At 45.9% G+C, this 16,731-nt stretch overlaps 2 protein-coding genes and 1 non-coding gene across 4 annotated transcripts in view; 1 reads left to right on the top strand and 2 right to left on the bottom strand.

Annotated features, from left to right (window-relative positions):
- LOC136332101 (sialic acid-binding Ig-like lectin 5) overlaps positions 1 to 16,731 on the bottom strand; it is a 192,424-nt gene that overhangs the window by 134,805 nt on the left and 40,888 nt on the right.
- Positions 9,737 to 9,869, top strand: LOC136332854 (small nucleolar RNA SNORA5). The gene has a single exon (XR_010730982.1). It is a non-coding gene; the product is annotated as a small nucleolar RNA SNORA5 (small nucleolar RNA).
- LOC136332103 (sialic acid-binding Ig-like lectin 14) overlaps positions 15,684 to 16,731 on the bottom strand; it is a 74,850-nt gene continuing 73,802 nt past the window's right edge. For 2 of the 3 annotated variants that reach the window (XM_066271380.1, XM_066271381.1), the window contains 2 exons: positions 16,399 to 16,534; positions 15,684 to 16,260 (listed from right to left, as the gene is read on the bottom strand). In XM_066271380.1, the coding sequence (XP_066127477.1) occupies positions 16,425 to 16,534 (110 nt within the window). In that variant the 3' untranslated portion in view covers positions 15,684 to 16,260; positions 16,399 to 16,424. Of the gene's footprint in view, positions 16,261 to 16,395; positions 16,535 to 16,731 lie in introns of those variants that run through there. The other variant, XM_066271382.1, reaches the window with a different exon arrangement.

The following is a 16,731-nucleotide window of genomic DNA, read 5'->3' on the forward strand; positions in this document are numbered from 1 at the left end:
TTTAAGAGGTGGGTAATTATTGCTCTAAGGCCTTAGAAACAGACACAGTTACACATTAAACAAAGACTTTATATATATTATGAATTAAGGAACTTAAATGAGCATGCTTTACTTGTTTCAATTTAAATTATATTAGAGATATTTTCTGACAAACAAAGAGACAAGACAGATTACTTCCTCACATAGCTTAATATATAATTCTGCTTTTTTGAGTTTTTTGAGACAACAGGGAGTTGCCAGCATAGAGGGGAGGAAGAGAGAAAGTAGACAAATGGACAGTGTGAATAGCTGGATGGAAAGAAGGAGGGTCAGAATTTGCAGGAGGAAAGGAGGAGGAGGAGGAGGAGCAATTTGAAGTGTTGGTGGTGGCACCATGTGGTCAGAGGAGTCAAAAAGATTTATAGCTCTGAAGAGATGGGAGAGGATGAGGGGGAAAAGGGCATAGCTCTAGCCGAAGTTAGTGGCATGGGAAGATGGGTAAAATACAGCTGAAGCCACAGCTTCTAAGGAGGGGGGAGGGGATGAAGAACACAGTGGAGAAGGGAGGGGCCCCAGGCCAGCAGGGGAGGAGAAAGAGAGATTGGTATTTTCAAGTGAATGAGAACTGGATTTTGTGAAGAAAGAAAAGGGGGCTCTCGGAGAAAAGAGAACCAAGGAAGAGGTCTGCAGAGGGACCAGAGAGAAGTCCCGAGAAAGGGGTGCCCCCAGTTGTCAGGTAGGAGAGAGAGAGTTGGGAGTCTGCGGAGAAGGAAAGATTAGGAGCAGAGGTTTTAGGTGAGGTTTCTTTGGCCAAAAAACAGCCTGTGTGTAGAACAAGTGGTCTAGAGATTAAGGACAGGAGCAAAGGGAGAAGAAAAACCTACATGTAAGGATTCTCTGATGTCCTCCCCGTTTGGTGGCAAAGTTGTCAAGATAAGGTATTGTAATGCTAGTAGAAAACAACCTGGCAGCCTGACCTGTGGTGGCACAGTGGATAAAGCGTCGACCTGGAAATGCTGAGGTCGCCAGTTCGAAACCCTGGGCTTGCCTGGTCAAGGTACATATGGGAGTTGATGCTTCCAGCTCCTCTCCCCTGTCTCTCTTCTCTCTCTCTCTCTCCTCTCTAAAATGAATAAATAAAAATTAAAAAAATAAATATTAAAAAAAAAAAAAGAAAACAACCTGGGTAGGTGCCTAGACTTTCAAGGAAGTCCGTAGAAGCAGGCTACTTGGAGTAGAAACCTCCCAAACTGTGAACCTCAGCGAGTAGAGTGAGTCCCGAAGGAGTAGAGAGGTCTCTGAGGAATGAGATTGGGAGGAGCCCATGTTCCAAGGGGAGCCTGGCTGGATGGTTTGGACTGAGAGGAGCCCACAGTAGAGGAGACTGGTGAGAGAAGGGGGCATCCCTGCCTTCAGTCACAGTTCCAAGAGGAGAAAATTTCTGTAGAAAGAGAATCTCAGACAAGAGGTCGTCACCCCAAGACTGAGTTCCCGGGACATAGGAGAGGGGCCTGGCTAGGCATGCCTAGACTTTTGTAGAAGTCCATAAAGGAGTAGAGGCAGACCACCTGTAGTTATGGGGTCCAAAGTCAAAACCGTCTGACCAGGAAGGGGTGTTTTTAGAGAGAAATTTGGAGGCCAACCGGGGAAGGGGAAGGGAGAAACTTTTTACCTTTCTGGTCTAGCAGGGGTTCAGGACAGGGTTAGATTGCCGGCCAATTGACCTACAGTTGCTTATCCAGGCTATGTTTGAACAGCAAAGAGGGATTGTTGGGCAGATAAAATATGTATTATGCTCACTTTGTTAAAGTGGCGCTGCCCACGAGGAGGCCGTTGCCCAGGTGATATTAATGTGTGTCTCTGGGCAGGCAGAATCCTTGTAGCCTGGGGCTTGGTTTTGGGATTAAGCCTTTCCCACCCTTTTTGATGTGGGGCGGTACAATCCAGTCATGCCTCAGAGAAGTGACTTTGTATTAGAGACTTCCCTATTTTGTATATTGGATTAGAGGTTGTGAAGCTACAATATAAAATGGGGGCAGAACGAAATTTTGCCCTCTTGGTTCCTGGGATGATTAGAGGAGAGAGCAGAGCAGAGAGCAGAAAAAGGCCACGTGGAGGAGGCCAGGAGAAGCAGCCAAGATGGTGGAGTGCTGAGTGAGATGCCAGTTTGTGTAGAGTTTGTATCTGGGATAAGGAAGGAGATGGGGAACTGAGGAGAATACGGCTGGTGAGCTAGAAACGTTTGATTCTAGGAAACTTGGATAAGTCAGTGGCTTTGTGAGCACTGAATGTGAGTGGGTTTTGGAGCCCAGTGTGTGTTTTTACTTGCCCGCTGGGTGCAAGCTAGGATTAAAGACTATGGTCCACCAGTTTGTGGCTCCGTTGTTTCTTTACCGACTGTCCGAATCCAATGTGAACCTGCATGGGCCAGGCTGCTGTGATTCTGGCCCTGGCCCTGCCTGCTGGCTTTACAGGAATAGATCAGGCAACCAGTACCCCGTCCCGGATTTCAGCACCAAATGTTGGAATCCATGGGAGTCCAAAAAGAACAGAGTAACAGGCTTTATTGAAAGGAAGAAAAGAACCCTGCTGGGCACTTCTCTGGGGAGAAGAGCACTGGTTACAGACTAGGGGTGAATTTGATAGGGTTTCGAAGAGACTAAGGGGGTATTGAGTCAAAAGTTGTGGTATGTTTCCTTTTACGATTTTACGGTTTTGGCTTCCTGGAACTCTTCTCCTAGGGGCGGTTGATCAGCTTCCTGGAACTGTTCTGCCTCAGGGGCGATTGTCCAGTAAGTAAGGGTGAGGTCGGGCAGCCAGGTGGGACAACAAAAGGGCAGTTGGAGTTCTGGTAAATTCATATCTCTATCAATAAACAGCCCCTGAAATATACTCAGCACGCATGATTTGGGCCTGCTATGCCCTGTGTCAGCCATATGTGGCCAACATATTTAACAAATTTCCTCCAATAAAACTCTTCAAAATTCATGCGGACTTGATGAAGTGAGATACAGTGCCTTTCAGAATCTGGGGTATGGTACTTTATAATAAAGCCAACAGCCACAGGAGCCTAAATGGTCACCAAAGGAGCAGCAGCATCTGAGTGGGTGGATTGGCTTTGAGTCAGCGGGAGCAGGCACTTGCAACTCCTCTTCTGAGGATGAGAAGGCTCAGGCTAAAGCTGTCATATGCACACTGAGAGCCCAACCAGTGGTTGCCAAGAAGGTAAAAACCCAGCAGCAAAGAGTCCCTCAGGAGCCACAGCCTCCTGCCCAGGTAATGGAACACTCTGTGTTCCAGCCCTGTAACCAGGCAGAGCTGATGGAGTTTGGGGCACAATTTAGGCAGAAACCTACTGAATCCCTGGTAGCCTGGTTACTACGATTATGGGACATAGGGGTGATTAGCACCATGCTCTCCGCAACAGAGATGGAGAAATTGGCCGCCATTACCACACACTCCTCCTTGAGGCAGCATCTTCATAACTGCCATGGCCATCCAGGGGACCATACCCTATTAGAATGGGTGATGGCCACCATTCGTATGGTCTGGCAGAGTGCTGGAGAATTGCCAGGGGCAATGAGTCGGTGGCAGTGCAACAATGGAGACCTTTACTAAAAGATTCTTTAGTAACTAGGTATGAAGAATGCTGTTTTCAACCCTGGGTCCCATGGGCCAGACAAGGAAGTGTTTACAGCAAAAATGAGGGAATTTATCCTTGCTAGTGCCCCGTCAGCCCTTTTGGGTCACTTGTGGCTATCTTGGGTCCCTATGTGGGGCAGCCCATCAATGCAGTTACACAGATGGTAGCAGAATTGGGAGAGTTGGAGGCTGCTCAGGATCATAAAGCAGTGAGGGCTGCTGCCTAGGTTGCCCCCCAACTAACAAGGGAAATGGGCCTATAAAAGTTACCCGAATGCAGATGCAGGTAGATTTGATTGCGGCTGGATCAGATAAGGGAAAATTGGATGCTCAGTCTAAAATAATTATTTTGGAGATTTGGCGGCAGCTTAAACCAGAACAGAAGTTCCAGCCACTGAGATAAAAGGCCCCAGCAGCTACCAATAAAACTTTTGCAGCTTGGGCAAGCTTGGTTATAAGATTATATGACAGAGACGGCTGAGGGAGAGGAGAACTCCCAAGACCCATTGTACCAGTTTGAGTAGAAAAAGGGCCAAGGGACCCGTCTAACTGAGATGGGCAGGGACCAGAGGCCACACATGGAACTGGCTATCCACTGGTCCCCTTCCAATGTACAACAGGTGCTGACCTTGGTGGATACAGGTGCAGAATGTTCCCTCCTCTATTAAAACCCAGAGCAGTTTGCTGGGACCCCAGTGGCCATTGACGGTTATGGGGGCCAAACTGTTCAAGTGAAGCCAATAACTATTCCATTGGGGATAGGGAGACTGCCTCCTAAGCCATATAAGTGTATGTATGTCCTATTCCTGAATATATTTTTGGGGTAGATGTCTTGCAAGGACTGTGTTTGGAAACTACAGCCAGGGAGTTCCGGCTGCGGATCAGCTTTGTAAAGGCAGTGTTACGGGGACACACATTACATTCCCCTTTGCAATTATCCATCCCTTGGTGTGCGACTAACACCAAGCAGTACTGCCTGCCAGGTGGTTATGAAGAAGTCACAGGGAAAATCCTTGAACTAGAAAAGGTGGGGAGCATCCGGCCAGCACACAGTCTTAACAACTCCATGGTATAGCCTGTGCCCAAACCAGACGGAACCTGGAGAATGACAGTAGATTACAGAGAACTTAATAAAGTTGTTCCCTCTTTGCACGCTGCTGTTCCCTTGATTGCTAACATGATAGATCGGCTAAGCCAGGAGTTGAGGACATACCACTTTGTGGCAGACTTGGCCAATGCTTTTTTCTCTATTGATATAGCTACATAGAGTCAAGACCAATTTGCCTTCAGTTGAGAAGGGAGACAAAGGACCTTTAAAGTGTTACCCCAGGGCTATTTGCATAGCCCCACCTTGTGTCAAGGGCTGGTGGCTGCTGACCTGGCTAAATGGAAACAGCCAGAGGCAGTTCACATGTACTATTATATTGATGATATTATGCAAACTAGTGATTCTCTTCCAGAATTGGAGCAAGCAGTCCCTACCCTGCTATCCCATTTGAAAGCATGTGGCTGGGCAGTCAATGAGAAAAAATTACAAAGACTTGGCTTATCAGTTAAATTCTTGGGAGTTGTCTGGTCCGGTAAGACAAAAATTATCCCTGAAGCAGTTGTAGATAAGATTAAAGCATACCCCAGTTATAGGAATTCTTACGGTTGTTGGGGTATTGGAAAGCATTTATACCCCATTTGGCTCAGTTACTGTGCCCCTTGTACAACCTTATTTGGAAGGGGGTTTGTTGGGATTGGACTGAGCAGGCACAAGGTTCATTTGCAGCAGCTAAGAGAGCTGTCAAGGTGGCACAGGCCTTGAATGGGTTTGATCCTGCCAGGCCCTGTGAGCTGGATGTTCATGTAACCTCAGAGGGGTTTGGATGGGGCTTGTGGCAACAGACAGGGTGCTTAGGGCAACCTATTGGGTTTTGGTCTCAATTGTGGAAAGGTGCTGAAGTTCATTACTCATTAGTGGAGAAGCAGCTGGCAGCTGCTGTGTATGCTGCCCTCCTGGCCACTGAGAGTATTACAAGCACAACAACAGTAACACTCAAGACAACATGCCCTATTGCAAAATGGATGAGAGATTGGGCGACCAAACCACATAGTGGTATGGCCCAAATGTCCACCCTGGCCAAGTGGAGTGCCTGCCTGCAACAACGCTGTGCTCTTAGCACCAAACCATTGAGGGCAGAACTGCAGGAAGTCTTGGGTCCAGTCACCTATACGAACTTAGGGTCAGGTGCGGCTAGGGTTCAGGAGGCAGAACCGGAAGTCAGTCCCTACCAGGAGGGGCAGGTGCCCATCCCCAAGGATGCCTGGTGTACTGATGGTTCCAGCAGGGGCCAACCTGCCAAATGGATAGCTATCGCCTTCCATCCAGCCACTGAGACTATTTGAACACACACAGGTACAGGCCAAAGCAGCCAATTTGCAGAATTAAGAGATGTTTGGCTAGTTGCCCATAATGAACCTTTACCTCTGGTAATTTGTACTGACAGTTCAGCTGTCTATCATGGACTGACTCTTTGGATTGCTACTTGGCACATTAACCAGTGAATGGTAATGCACCATCCACTATGGGGTCAGGCCATGTGGCAGGACTTATGGGAAATAGGACACCAGAAGCAGGTGACAGTATATCATGTCACGGGCAAGCCCCTCTAGCCCATCCTGGGAATGATGAGGCGGATACGTTGGCAAATGTGCGATGGTTGGAGACTGCACCAGCACCTGTTCCATGCGGGACAGAAAACTATGTGGGCTACAGTTAAGGCTTGGAAATTGCCTGTGTCCTATGCAGAGGTACTTGCAGCCTGTGAGCAATGTGCAGTATGTTCCAAGGAGCCCCCTTGGAGACTACTGGTGTCACCTGGACATATCTACTGCCACAATGGCAGATAGACATCATTGGACCCTTACCAAAGTCAGAAGGGTACTAGTATGCAGTCACATGTGTAAATACTGCCACTGGTCTGTTTGATGCTTATGCCACCCATAACCCTGACCAAAGTCATACAGGCTCTGGACCATCTGAGTGCTGCTTATGGGCAACTGCTTGTCCTTGAAAGTGACAATGGTACCCACTTCACTGTTTCAACGGTGAGGCAATGGGCTCAAGAGCAGGGGGTAAACTGGAAGTGCCATGTTCCCTACCACCCCCAGGCTGCTGGTATCATTGAGCGGTATAATGGACCCTTAAAGCAGGGACTGTGACAGAAGGGTGACGTTGGCTCCCTTACTGAATGGACACACTGCTTATGGACAGTACTCCAGATTTTGAATGAGAGACCTTGACGGGAGAGCCCAGTTCCAGTAGAGGCCCTGCTGCATCGGGCAGCTGCCCCTATTCAGGGGCAGATATGCACCAAGGACATTTTACTCAAGCCAGGTTTTGGACAGCAGGGCAACGTGCTCTTGCCTGCTCCAACAGCCCTTCTTATAGGTCAATGGCTTCGATGGACTTTGCCTCTCTAATGCTAATCTCAGGAACCAAGAGAGAGTAAGCTCCCAGTCTGCCCCACTTATAGTATAGAAATCCAAACCTTTAAGCCAATCTACAAATAATGAAGTCTCCGATACAAAGTCACTTATTGAGGGATAATGGGATTCCTCATAAGAGTGCACCACCCACATCATGCAACAGTCAAAGGTGTGGGGAAAAGCTTAGTCTTAAAACTAAGCCTCAGGCTAAAACGACCCTGCCTGATTACAGTCTGTCCCCCACACACAATTCAAACTATTAGCAAGCAAACATATATATCATATTTACAAACTTATTTGACCAACAAAATCACATTAACAAAATCTCTCTGTACGCCTAGCCCAAATTAATAAAAATGTTCTTTAAGCTTCCTAAAATATTAATATTAATTTTGTAGCTTATTGGTACCTTAAAATAGGGTAGTAGCTACAACCCAGTCCTATATCTTATTTAATGAAAGCTATTGCCTGACCTGTGGTGGCGCAGTGGATAAAGTGTCGACCTGGAAATGCTGAGGTCGCCGGTTCGACGAAACCTGGGCTTGCCTGGTCAAGGTACATATGGGAGTTGATGCTTCCAGCTCCTCCCCACTTCTCTCTCTCTGTCTCTCCTCTCTCTGTCTCTCCCTCCCTTCTCTAAAGAACAAAAACAAACAAAAAAGAACAACAAAAAACTACAGCTGCCATATGATCCAGCAATTCCACATCTGGGCATTTATTTTTTTTTTAAATTTTTTTTAAATTTTTTTTTAAATTGTTTTATTTATTTACTCATTTTAGAGAGGAGAGGGAGAGACAGAGAGGGGGAGAGAGAGAGAGAGAGAAGGGGGGAGGAGCTGGAAGCATCAACTCCCATATGTGCCTTGACCAGGCAAGCCCAGGGTTTCGAACCGGCGACCTCAGCATTTCCAGGTCGACGCTTTATCCACTGCGCCACCACAGGTCAGGCTGGGCATTTATTTTTAATAAATGAAAATACTCACTTGAAAAGACATATACACCCCTATGTTCATAGAAACAGTATTTACAATAGCCAAGATGTGGTAGCAACCCCAGAGTCAGTTGGTAAATGAATGGAAGAAGAAAATGTATTACACGTACAATGGAATACTATTCTGCCATTAAATAGAGGACATCCTGCCATTTACCACAGCATGGATGGGCCCTGAGGGCACTGTGCTAAGTGAAGTAAACTAAGCAGAGAAAGACAAATAGCATACCATCTCACTTAAATGTGAAAACACTTTTAAAAATTTAATTCATACATACAGAGAACAGATTAGTGGTCACCAGAGGCAGAGGGTGGAAGGGTAGGCACAGTGGGTGAGGATGACCAAAGGTACAGACTTCCAGTTATAAAGTAATTAAATTGTGAGCATGTAATGTACAACATGGTGACTGTACTTAATAATAGTGGGTATTCATACTGTTAGCTACAATAATACGGGTAATATTACTGTGTTGTATATTTGAAAATTGCTAGGAGAGTATAAAGCTAAGAGAGAAAATTGCTAAAAGTTTTTATCACAAGAAAAAAGTGTGTAACTGTGGTGATAGAGGTTAAGACATTGTGGTGAGCACTTGGCAATATGTGCGTATATTGAACATTAATTTGGACACTTGAAACTAGTATAATATTATATATTAATTATATCTTAAGAATACATATATATACTAAAAAATAAAATAATAAAAATACCCACTCAGGCTGGTGGTTTAGATCACCAGGATTAGATCAGAGTGGTCTATCTAACCTTTTAGGCAGAGTTCCCTGTCTGTGCCCTTTCTGTTCCAACATCAGCCTAACAAATTCCTTACATTAAATGCCTGCTGCTGAAATACACAGTGAAATATTTCTATGTTTCTGATTGGACCTTGACTGATTAAATCTCAAGGCTACAAGAGATGAAAGAATTGAGTGTTTGAGTGATTTTAATTGCTTTCATGATGAAACTTTCAGCCAACTAAGAATACAGGAGAATTTCCTTAACGACATAAGGGGGTGTTTTCAATGAACATTATACCTAATGCAGTAGCATCCTTGTCTACAAAGGCAATTAACAGCAAGTAAACACTATGAAAATTGAAAGGAAACAAAGCTACCTTACTTCATAAATGATTGCATATATAGAAAATTCCACAGTAAGCTCTAATATGTTTAGGGACTTTATAAGAGAGTTAGCAAGGTTGCTAGGGACAAAATCAAATTACAAAAATCAAAAGCAGGCCCTGGCCAGTTGGCTCAGCGGTAGAGCGTCAGCCTGGCATGCGGGGGACCCAGGTTCGATTCCCGGCCAGGGCACACAGGAGAGGCGCCCATTTGCTTCTCCACCCCCCCCCCTTCCTCTCTGTCTCTCTCTTCCCCTCCCGCAGCCAAGGCTCCATTGGAGCAAAGATGGCCCGGGCGCTGGGGATGGCTCCTTGGCCTCTGCCCCAGGTGCTAGAGTGGCTCTGGTCGCGGCAGAGCGACCCCCCGGAGGGGAAGAGCATCACCCCCTGGTGGGCGTGCCGGGTGGATCCCGGTCGGGGGCATGCAGGAGTCTGTCTGACTGTCTCTCCCCGTTTCCAGCTTCAGAAAAAAAAAAAAAAAAATCAAAAGCATTCCTATACTACAGTAAAACACAAAAATTAGATGGTATGACGTCGGTGTGTCACATTCGGAGCTGATCTCACTGTTGTCAGGCCGTGGCCCAGGAGGCTGCCACAGAAACGCTATGGCACATGGGCCCTGACCATCTTTGCTGGGCTTCAGGGAGAAAGACACCAAGAAAATAAAAAAAGGATGGTATAAAAGAAACCCTTGACAATAGCCTCAAAATTATGATACACTTAGAATACATCTATTTCAATGTGTATATAACAAAAAGGTAATATGCACTTCCTCAATGAAGGAAATGATAAATCTCTTTAGAAAGACTATAAAGATGTAAATAAATGTAAAATATGCATATTCATGAATATAAAAACAATATTGTGTAAAAGTTTATTCCACCCACATTAATCTACAGAATTGTTTTTTTCAAGTGGGAGGCAGGGAGGCAGAGATATGCTCCAACATGCAACCTGACAGAGATCTACCTGGCAAACCCCTTACCAGGTGATGCACTGCCTGTCTGGGCCACTGCTCCATTGCTTGGCAACAGGGCTATTCCAGTGCCTGAAGTTAGGCCATGAAGCCGTCCTCAGTGCCCGGGGCCAACATTGCTCAAACCATTTTAACCATGGCTGTGGGAGGGTAGGAGAGAGGGGGGAAGAGGGGGGGAAGCACATGGTCACTTCTACTGTGTGCTCTGACTGGGAATTAAACCAGGGATTTCCACACACAGGGCCAACACTCTACAGCTGAGCCAACTGGCCAGGGCCTAATCTACAGAATTGAAAAATATGTCACCCTATCTTCCAGTTGACTTTTGGGGAACTTGATACCTCTATGATAAAATTTATATTGAAGTAAATTTTTCTATATGCACCCAAGACAATTATGAAGAAGAACAATGTATGAAGACTGGCTCTGTAAAACTTCAAGACATATTAAAATATTATAGAAAACTAAATGATGTTGTATTGATACAACCACTGGAACAGAGTAGGGCACTTAGAAATACCATGGACTTAAGCCACAAGAAAGGTCATGCACTAAAGAGTGGGTAAGGCAGACAAGTGACAAAAAACAAAAACCTTTTCAATAATAAGTGTAAGCGGATAGAGACCTCCGAGCAGTTGCATGAGACAGCAGCCCAGCTCCTACGATGCACTAAAATCAAGTGCATGGGGATTGAAGATATTTTTTTTGTTTTTGAGATACAAGACAACAGGGCTGTTAGAAGATATTACAGCATGACCTCTCCATGAACTTAAAGTAGAGAAGCATTCCTGTACAAAACATACACGGCAATACTTATAAAGAGAAACACTGAAAATTTAGAGTATGTGAAAATTAAGGACTCTTCATAAAAGACGCCACAGGTAGTACTCAGTTATCAGCCATCAAGTGAGAGAAGAACTTTACACCACATGCAGGCATTAGAGCATTAGTATCCAGAAGACAGGAAGAATTTCCAGAAATACATATAAAAAGAAATAAAGAGATATGGTCTCACTTGAGCAGGAGCCTCATTAAAATAGCAACAACCAGCTGGTAAACACGTGAAAAGTGGCTCCACGTCATTAGCAACCAGAAAGGTGCCTGTTAAAACCACAATAAGGTCCTATTACACCGGCTCCAAGCGGACAAACATGAATGTGTCTGAGAAAACCCAGTGTTAGGAGAGTGTGGGCAGTGGTTGTTGACATGCAAACTGGTACCAGTGCTTCAGAGAAAACTGGCCTCGTCCACTAAAGTGAGGATGGCTACCCCATACCCCGCAATTCCACCTCAAACTTCCGTCCTAGAGCGGTCCTGTCCCACATGGGAGCCCCCTCCCCTGCAGGTGAGCACATGATGAGTGGCTGTAGGATGTGGGCTGTAAAGATACAAACGATAAGTTATAATGGCAAAATACCCGATTTTAGAGATTCATTACAAGAAAATGATGTAAACTATCTTCAGTATTCTGAGGCCAGTTCCGCTGTGGATGAAGTGAGGAGTTTCGCCCACACAACCAAGCAATTCAAGTCAATTCTGACACAATCTACCTGGAGAGAGCATCAGAGTCCACAGGTTAGGGCGCAGTTCTTAACCGGCCCCCCACCAACCCCATGTCAGATGTCCGTCTCAAGTCCAGGTGTCCCCTGCACTCTGACCAGCCGCCTATATATCAGAGGTTCCTGAGACCTCCTCCCCTTTGGATGTGTTCATTTCCCAGAGCGGCTCACATAACTCAGAGAACAGGTCACTACCTACATCACTGGTCTATTATAAAGAATGTGGCTCAGGGACAGCCAGATGGAAGAGGTGAGAGGGCAGGTGTGGAGTAAGGGGCTGGCGCTTCCATGGCCTCTCTGAGGTCACCTCTCTCCCCGCATCTACCTGTGTTCCCCAACCCAGAAGCTCTCTGAACCCTCTCCTCCTGGGTTTTTATGGAGGTTTCATTACATAGTCATGATTAATCACATCACTGGACATTGGTGATTGAGTCAACCCCAGCCAGTCCTCTGTCCTGGTACCCAGGGGCCTTCATACCACCTGACACTGGAGGCATCTCCCAAGCTGGAGGTGGCAGATGTGGCCCCAAGACAGCCCCACCCCCCTGAGCCCATACTCCGTCCTGTCTGTCAGCAGTGAGCAACAGACTCTATGGGAAGAGGAGAGGAACTTTCCAGCTCCAATCACAAATACAGACAGAGGATGGGGAAGGAGATTCCCCACAAGTTGTACCAGGAAGACGGGCCTCAGGGGCAGAGGAGAGGCCAGGCTGACCCACCTCAGAGCACAGGACCGTCCTCATGCACCAACACTACTGAGTTGGGGGAACACACTGCCATTTTCACATTCAATAAAGGTTAAGTATTCATCGCAGAGAGGGTGTGTGTATCTCTGCGTGTGTGTGTGTGTGTGTTTCAAATCTATGTAAATAAAAATGTAAATGTTTATTTGTTCAAAATCTTAAATCTCCAAAAGTTCTTGACCAATTACTTTGAAATTTTGATACAACGTTGCATTCGAATATGCACGTGTTTTTATCCCAAAATGACATAGCCTTAGCTTTTGAATCATCTGGAATAGCTGCAACATTGCTAGCAGGTCTAAGAACTGCTCAGTCCACTTTAAAATTGCCATTGAACATGCAATTCATTGAAACTCTCACGTGCAACATTTCCAAAGCATCGAAATGGGAAAAGTAATGCAGAAATGCAAACTTATTGTTTGGGATGAATGCACAATGGCACACAAAAAAATCACTCGAGGCTCTTGATCGATCATTGCAAGATTTGCGTGGAAACATCAGATCATTTAGGAATGCATTAATATTGTGTGCAAGAGATTTCAGGCAAACATTACCAGTAATTTCTCAATCGACACGAGCAAATGAAATAAATGCTTGCCTGAAATACTCTATTTTGTGGTGACATGTAAATACATTAAAACTAACTACAAATATGCATGTCCAGCTGCAAAATGATCAATCAGCTGAGATATTCTCACATCAATTGCTGGAAATTGGGAACGGAAAGGTGCTGGTTGATCTGACCTCAGGACGAATTTTGTTGCCTCATAACTTCTGCAATTTAGTCAAAAGAAGAATTGGTTGAAAAAGTATTCAAACCAATTCTAAGAATCATGATTGGCTGAGTGAACGACCTATTCTTGCAGCCAAGACATCTACAAACTTCAAAATATTATTCTGTCTAATATTCAAAGTGAGGCAGTCACATTCAAGTCCATTGACACTGTTGTGGAAGCAGATGAAGCAGTTAATTATCCAACAGAATTTTTGAATTCACTCAATCTGCCAAGGATGCCAACGCACGTTCTGCAATTGAAAATCGGCATGCCAATTATCATGTTGCAAAATATCAACCAGCCAAAGCTTTGCAATGGCACGCGGCTTGCAGTAAAAAATTAATGAGCAATGTCGTAGAAGCAACAATCTTAACAGCACCTTTCAAAGGTGAAGATGTCCTCATTCCTCGCATTCCTATGATTCCAATGGATATGCCATTTCATTTAAGAGATTGCAATTTCCAATTTGATTGGCATTTGCAATCACCATCAACAAAGCTCAGGGCCAATCTTTAGAATTGTGCGGTTTAGATCTAGACACGGATTGCTTCTTACATGGACAATTATATGTTGCGTGTTCTAGAGTTGGCAATCCAGTCCATCTGTATATCTGCACAGACAATAGAACAAAAAAAATATTGTATACCCACAAGCATTGTAAAATTAAACATATTAGAAAGGTTGCCTTTCTCTTTTCTTTCTTTTCCATTTAACCAGACTGAGCCACAGCAACATGTGGCCGGGTACAGCTAGTAAACTAATAATAAAATTATTTCTGGAGGTGAAATTCATGACATGAAATTACTATGCAGTTTTGGATGTATAAACCTTAGAGCTGTTATTCCCTACACGCTCCCATCATTCTCTTCACTGCAGGCCTACTCCACTCCTCTGCCCCACCTGCCCTGTCCCTGTGGGAACCTGATTGGGGTTCCTGAACAGAGTAATGCACTGAGGCACCAAGCAACAATCCTACAAGCTGAAAGGTGCCCTTTTTTTAATTTCAATTTTATTTTGCAATTCCAGTTCACACGCAGTGTGACTTTATATCAGTGTCAGGCATACAGCATGGTGGTTAGACAGTCACATACTTTACAAAGTGAGTCCCTTACATTTCCAGTGCCCACCGGACACCATGCAGTTATTACAGTACTATTGTCTCTGTTCCCTGTGCTGCACTTTACATCCCTGTGACTATTCCGAAGGCTATTTCTTTAGTTCAACTTCTCAGCAAAGGCCTGACTCATTCAAATCCTGGATGCAAATCACGGCCAAGCCCACTTCTGCTGAACACGGTGCCATCAGCATTTTATGTTCTGAGATGCATCTCACAGGAAACTCTTTCCTGTGAGAAACAAACACACCTGGGTCCCTACTCGGACCTCTGAGAGATGTGAGTCCTCAGCGAGCAGGGGAGTTGGTCCTTCAGGAGCTAAACTTTACTTAGATTCTGTTTTTACATTTTGGGTCTAGAGTCAGTGCTGCCCTCTAGAGGAGAGGCATGAACTCACTGCTCACATTCAGTACAGGTTTGGCCCATAGCCATTGGCTTAAACACACTCAGTCTCAGAATTCTATAAATTGGCTAAAGAAACTGCACTACATACTAAAATGTAAAATGAATTTTTATTTATAATTACTTAATAATAATTACATGTTGGGATGTTTTATAGGTACGCATCTTTGAACCAGAACAGAAGACCTGAGCATCTGACACTGCTACGTGGATGTCTGCACTGACAGGGCAGTTTGAGGGACCAGAAACTCAGGTGTCAGCCAGGTAACTTCTGGGCAATGGGAGGATAAAGCCCAGGTAAAGTTCCATCCTGGGCCTGGGAATAGAGAGGGAGGATCAGAGGGTGGGGTGGGCAGGACCAGCACAGAGAGAGGACAAGTCCAGTGGGAGAGGCACAGGCAGAAACAAGGGGCCGTCAGTGGGTGGGTTTTACTTGTTTTCTGTTGTGTCTTATGAGGGTTTCACACCTTAATCAGCTTTCAGGCCAAGGAGAGACAGCTCCAAACAGGGGGACCCAGTTCCCAGAGACAGCTAAGACCTCTGCAAGGAACAGCCTTTCAGAGGCAAACCAACCCACCCTGAGCCCATGGTCCCCAGCCACCCTGCCTGCCCTAAATCTCCCAGGACCCGGGACCAGACACACAGAGACCTCCCCACAGGTCCGAACCCCAGATTTATTCATCCAAGCTATCCTGAACGCTCACCCTGCCTTCTCTTGTCTTTCCCATGGAAACCCCAATAAATGCTCTGGTTGGGCTCCCCAAACCTGCATCTGCTTCCCGAGAAACCTGGTGCTTCCCCGAGGCCCTTGTCTGGTGTGGTGAGTACTCCTCCTGTTGCAGGAATGCAGGATGTGACTCCTGGAGGACAAAAGACACTAGACAACTTACTGAAGGAAAGGGGATTTATTTAGCGACACAACAACGTGACCTAATAGGCTTCAACACACAAGCTTCCCAAGGTCAGATTTCTTACATCTTCTATACCCTTTCAGTGTTCAGGCACAGGGTGCATGATTCCTTTGTCTGTAGCATAGGTAACCCTCGTTTCTCAGGAGGGAGGAGGGAGGAGGGAGGAGGGAGGAGGGAGGAGGGAGGAGGGGAGTTTAGGACCATTTGTCTTAACTATTTACAAATCCTGTTTTTTTTTTGCTTTGTGCTGCAAGTTGCTCCAGGAAGCCAGTAGGGGAATTGTAATTAAACTGCCTGACCCAGTCATTCCCACAGGCTTTCTCCCTCCTCACTCTCAGAAAATAAAAGCAATAAATGTCATCTTCCAATTACTCTCTTTGTCGTCACTATTTCTCTTCCACAACTTAAATTACCAGGGGTACAATTGAGACAGGTGAGTCAGGGGTTTCTAGGGAGAAGGTGACATTGATGTCCCATGACTGTCCCTCTAAACTGTGTGTCTGCACCTTCTCCCCATTTTAAAAGAAGGACCGATCAGTCAGGATGTTGGCCTGGTTATATGGGGGCCTCCACACCTGCAGAGACAACGGGGTCTAAGTTCAGTGACTTGCCCAATTTAGCTCTATCTCCCAGCAGGGCTGGGCAGCCCAGCTCCACCTGGAACTAAGAGCCAATCACTGAACTTCCCTGTAGAGAGGGACAGACCTGCTCACCTGGAGTAGAAGAGCCAGGTGAGCCCTTAGGTGAGGAGAAAGCCAGCCCCCATGAGGGCCCCACTGATCAGGGTGAGGACCAGGGGCCAGGACCCCTGCTGCTCCTCAGTCACACAGCTGCAGGGAGGGGGGCTTCCTGGGGAAGAGCAGAGAGATGATGTTGTATCCCCAGGTCTCAGTCCCACCCACAGCTCCAACACCTGACCAGGCAGCCTGACCCCAGCACCCTTGCTGCAACTCATGCTGCACAGAGAGATTGAAGAAAACATGCTTGGAGCCCAGCAGTTGCTGAACTTGAAAGGTGAGTAGCCCCTCCATCTGCAGCCCCTGGTG

The sequence above is a fragment of the Saccopteryx bilineata genome, chromosome 3 (genome assembly GCF_036850765.1).
Source record: "Saccopteryx bilineata isolate mSacBil1 chromosome 3, mSacBil1_pri_phased_curated, whole genome shotgun sequence".
NCBI classification, from domain to species: domain Eukaryota; kingdom Metazoa; phylum Chordata; class Mammalia; order Chiroptera; family Emballonuridae; genus Saccopteryx; species Saccopteryx bilineata.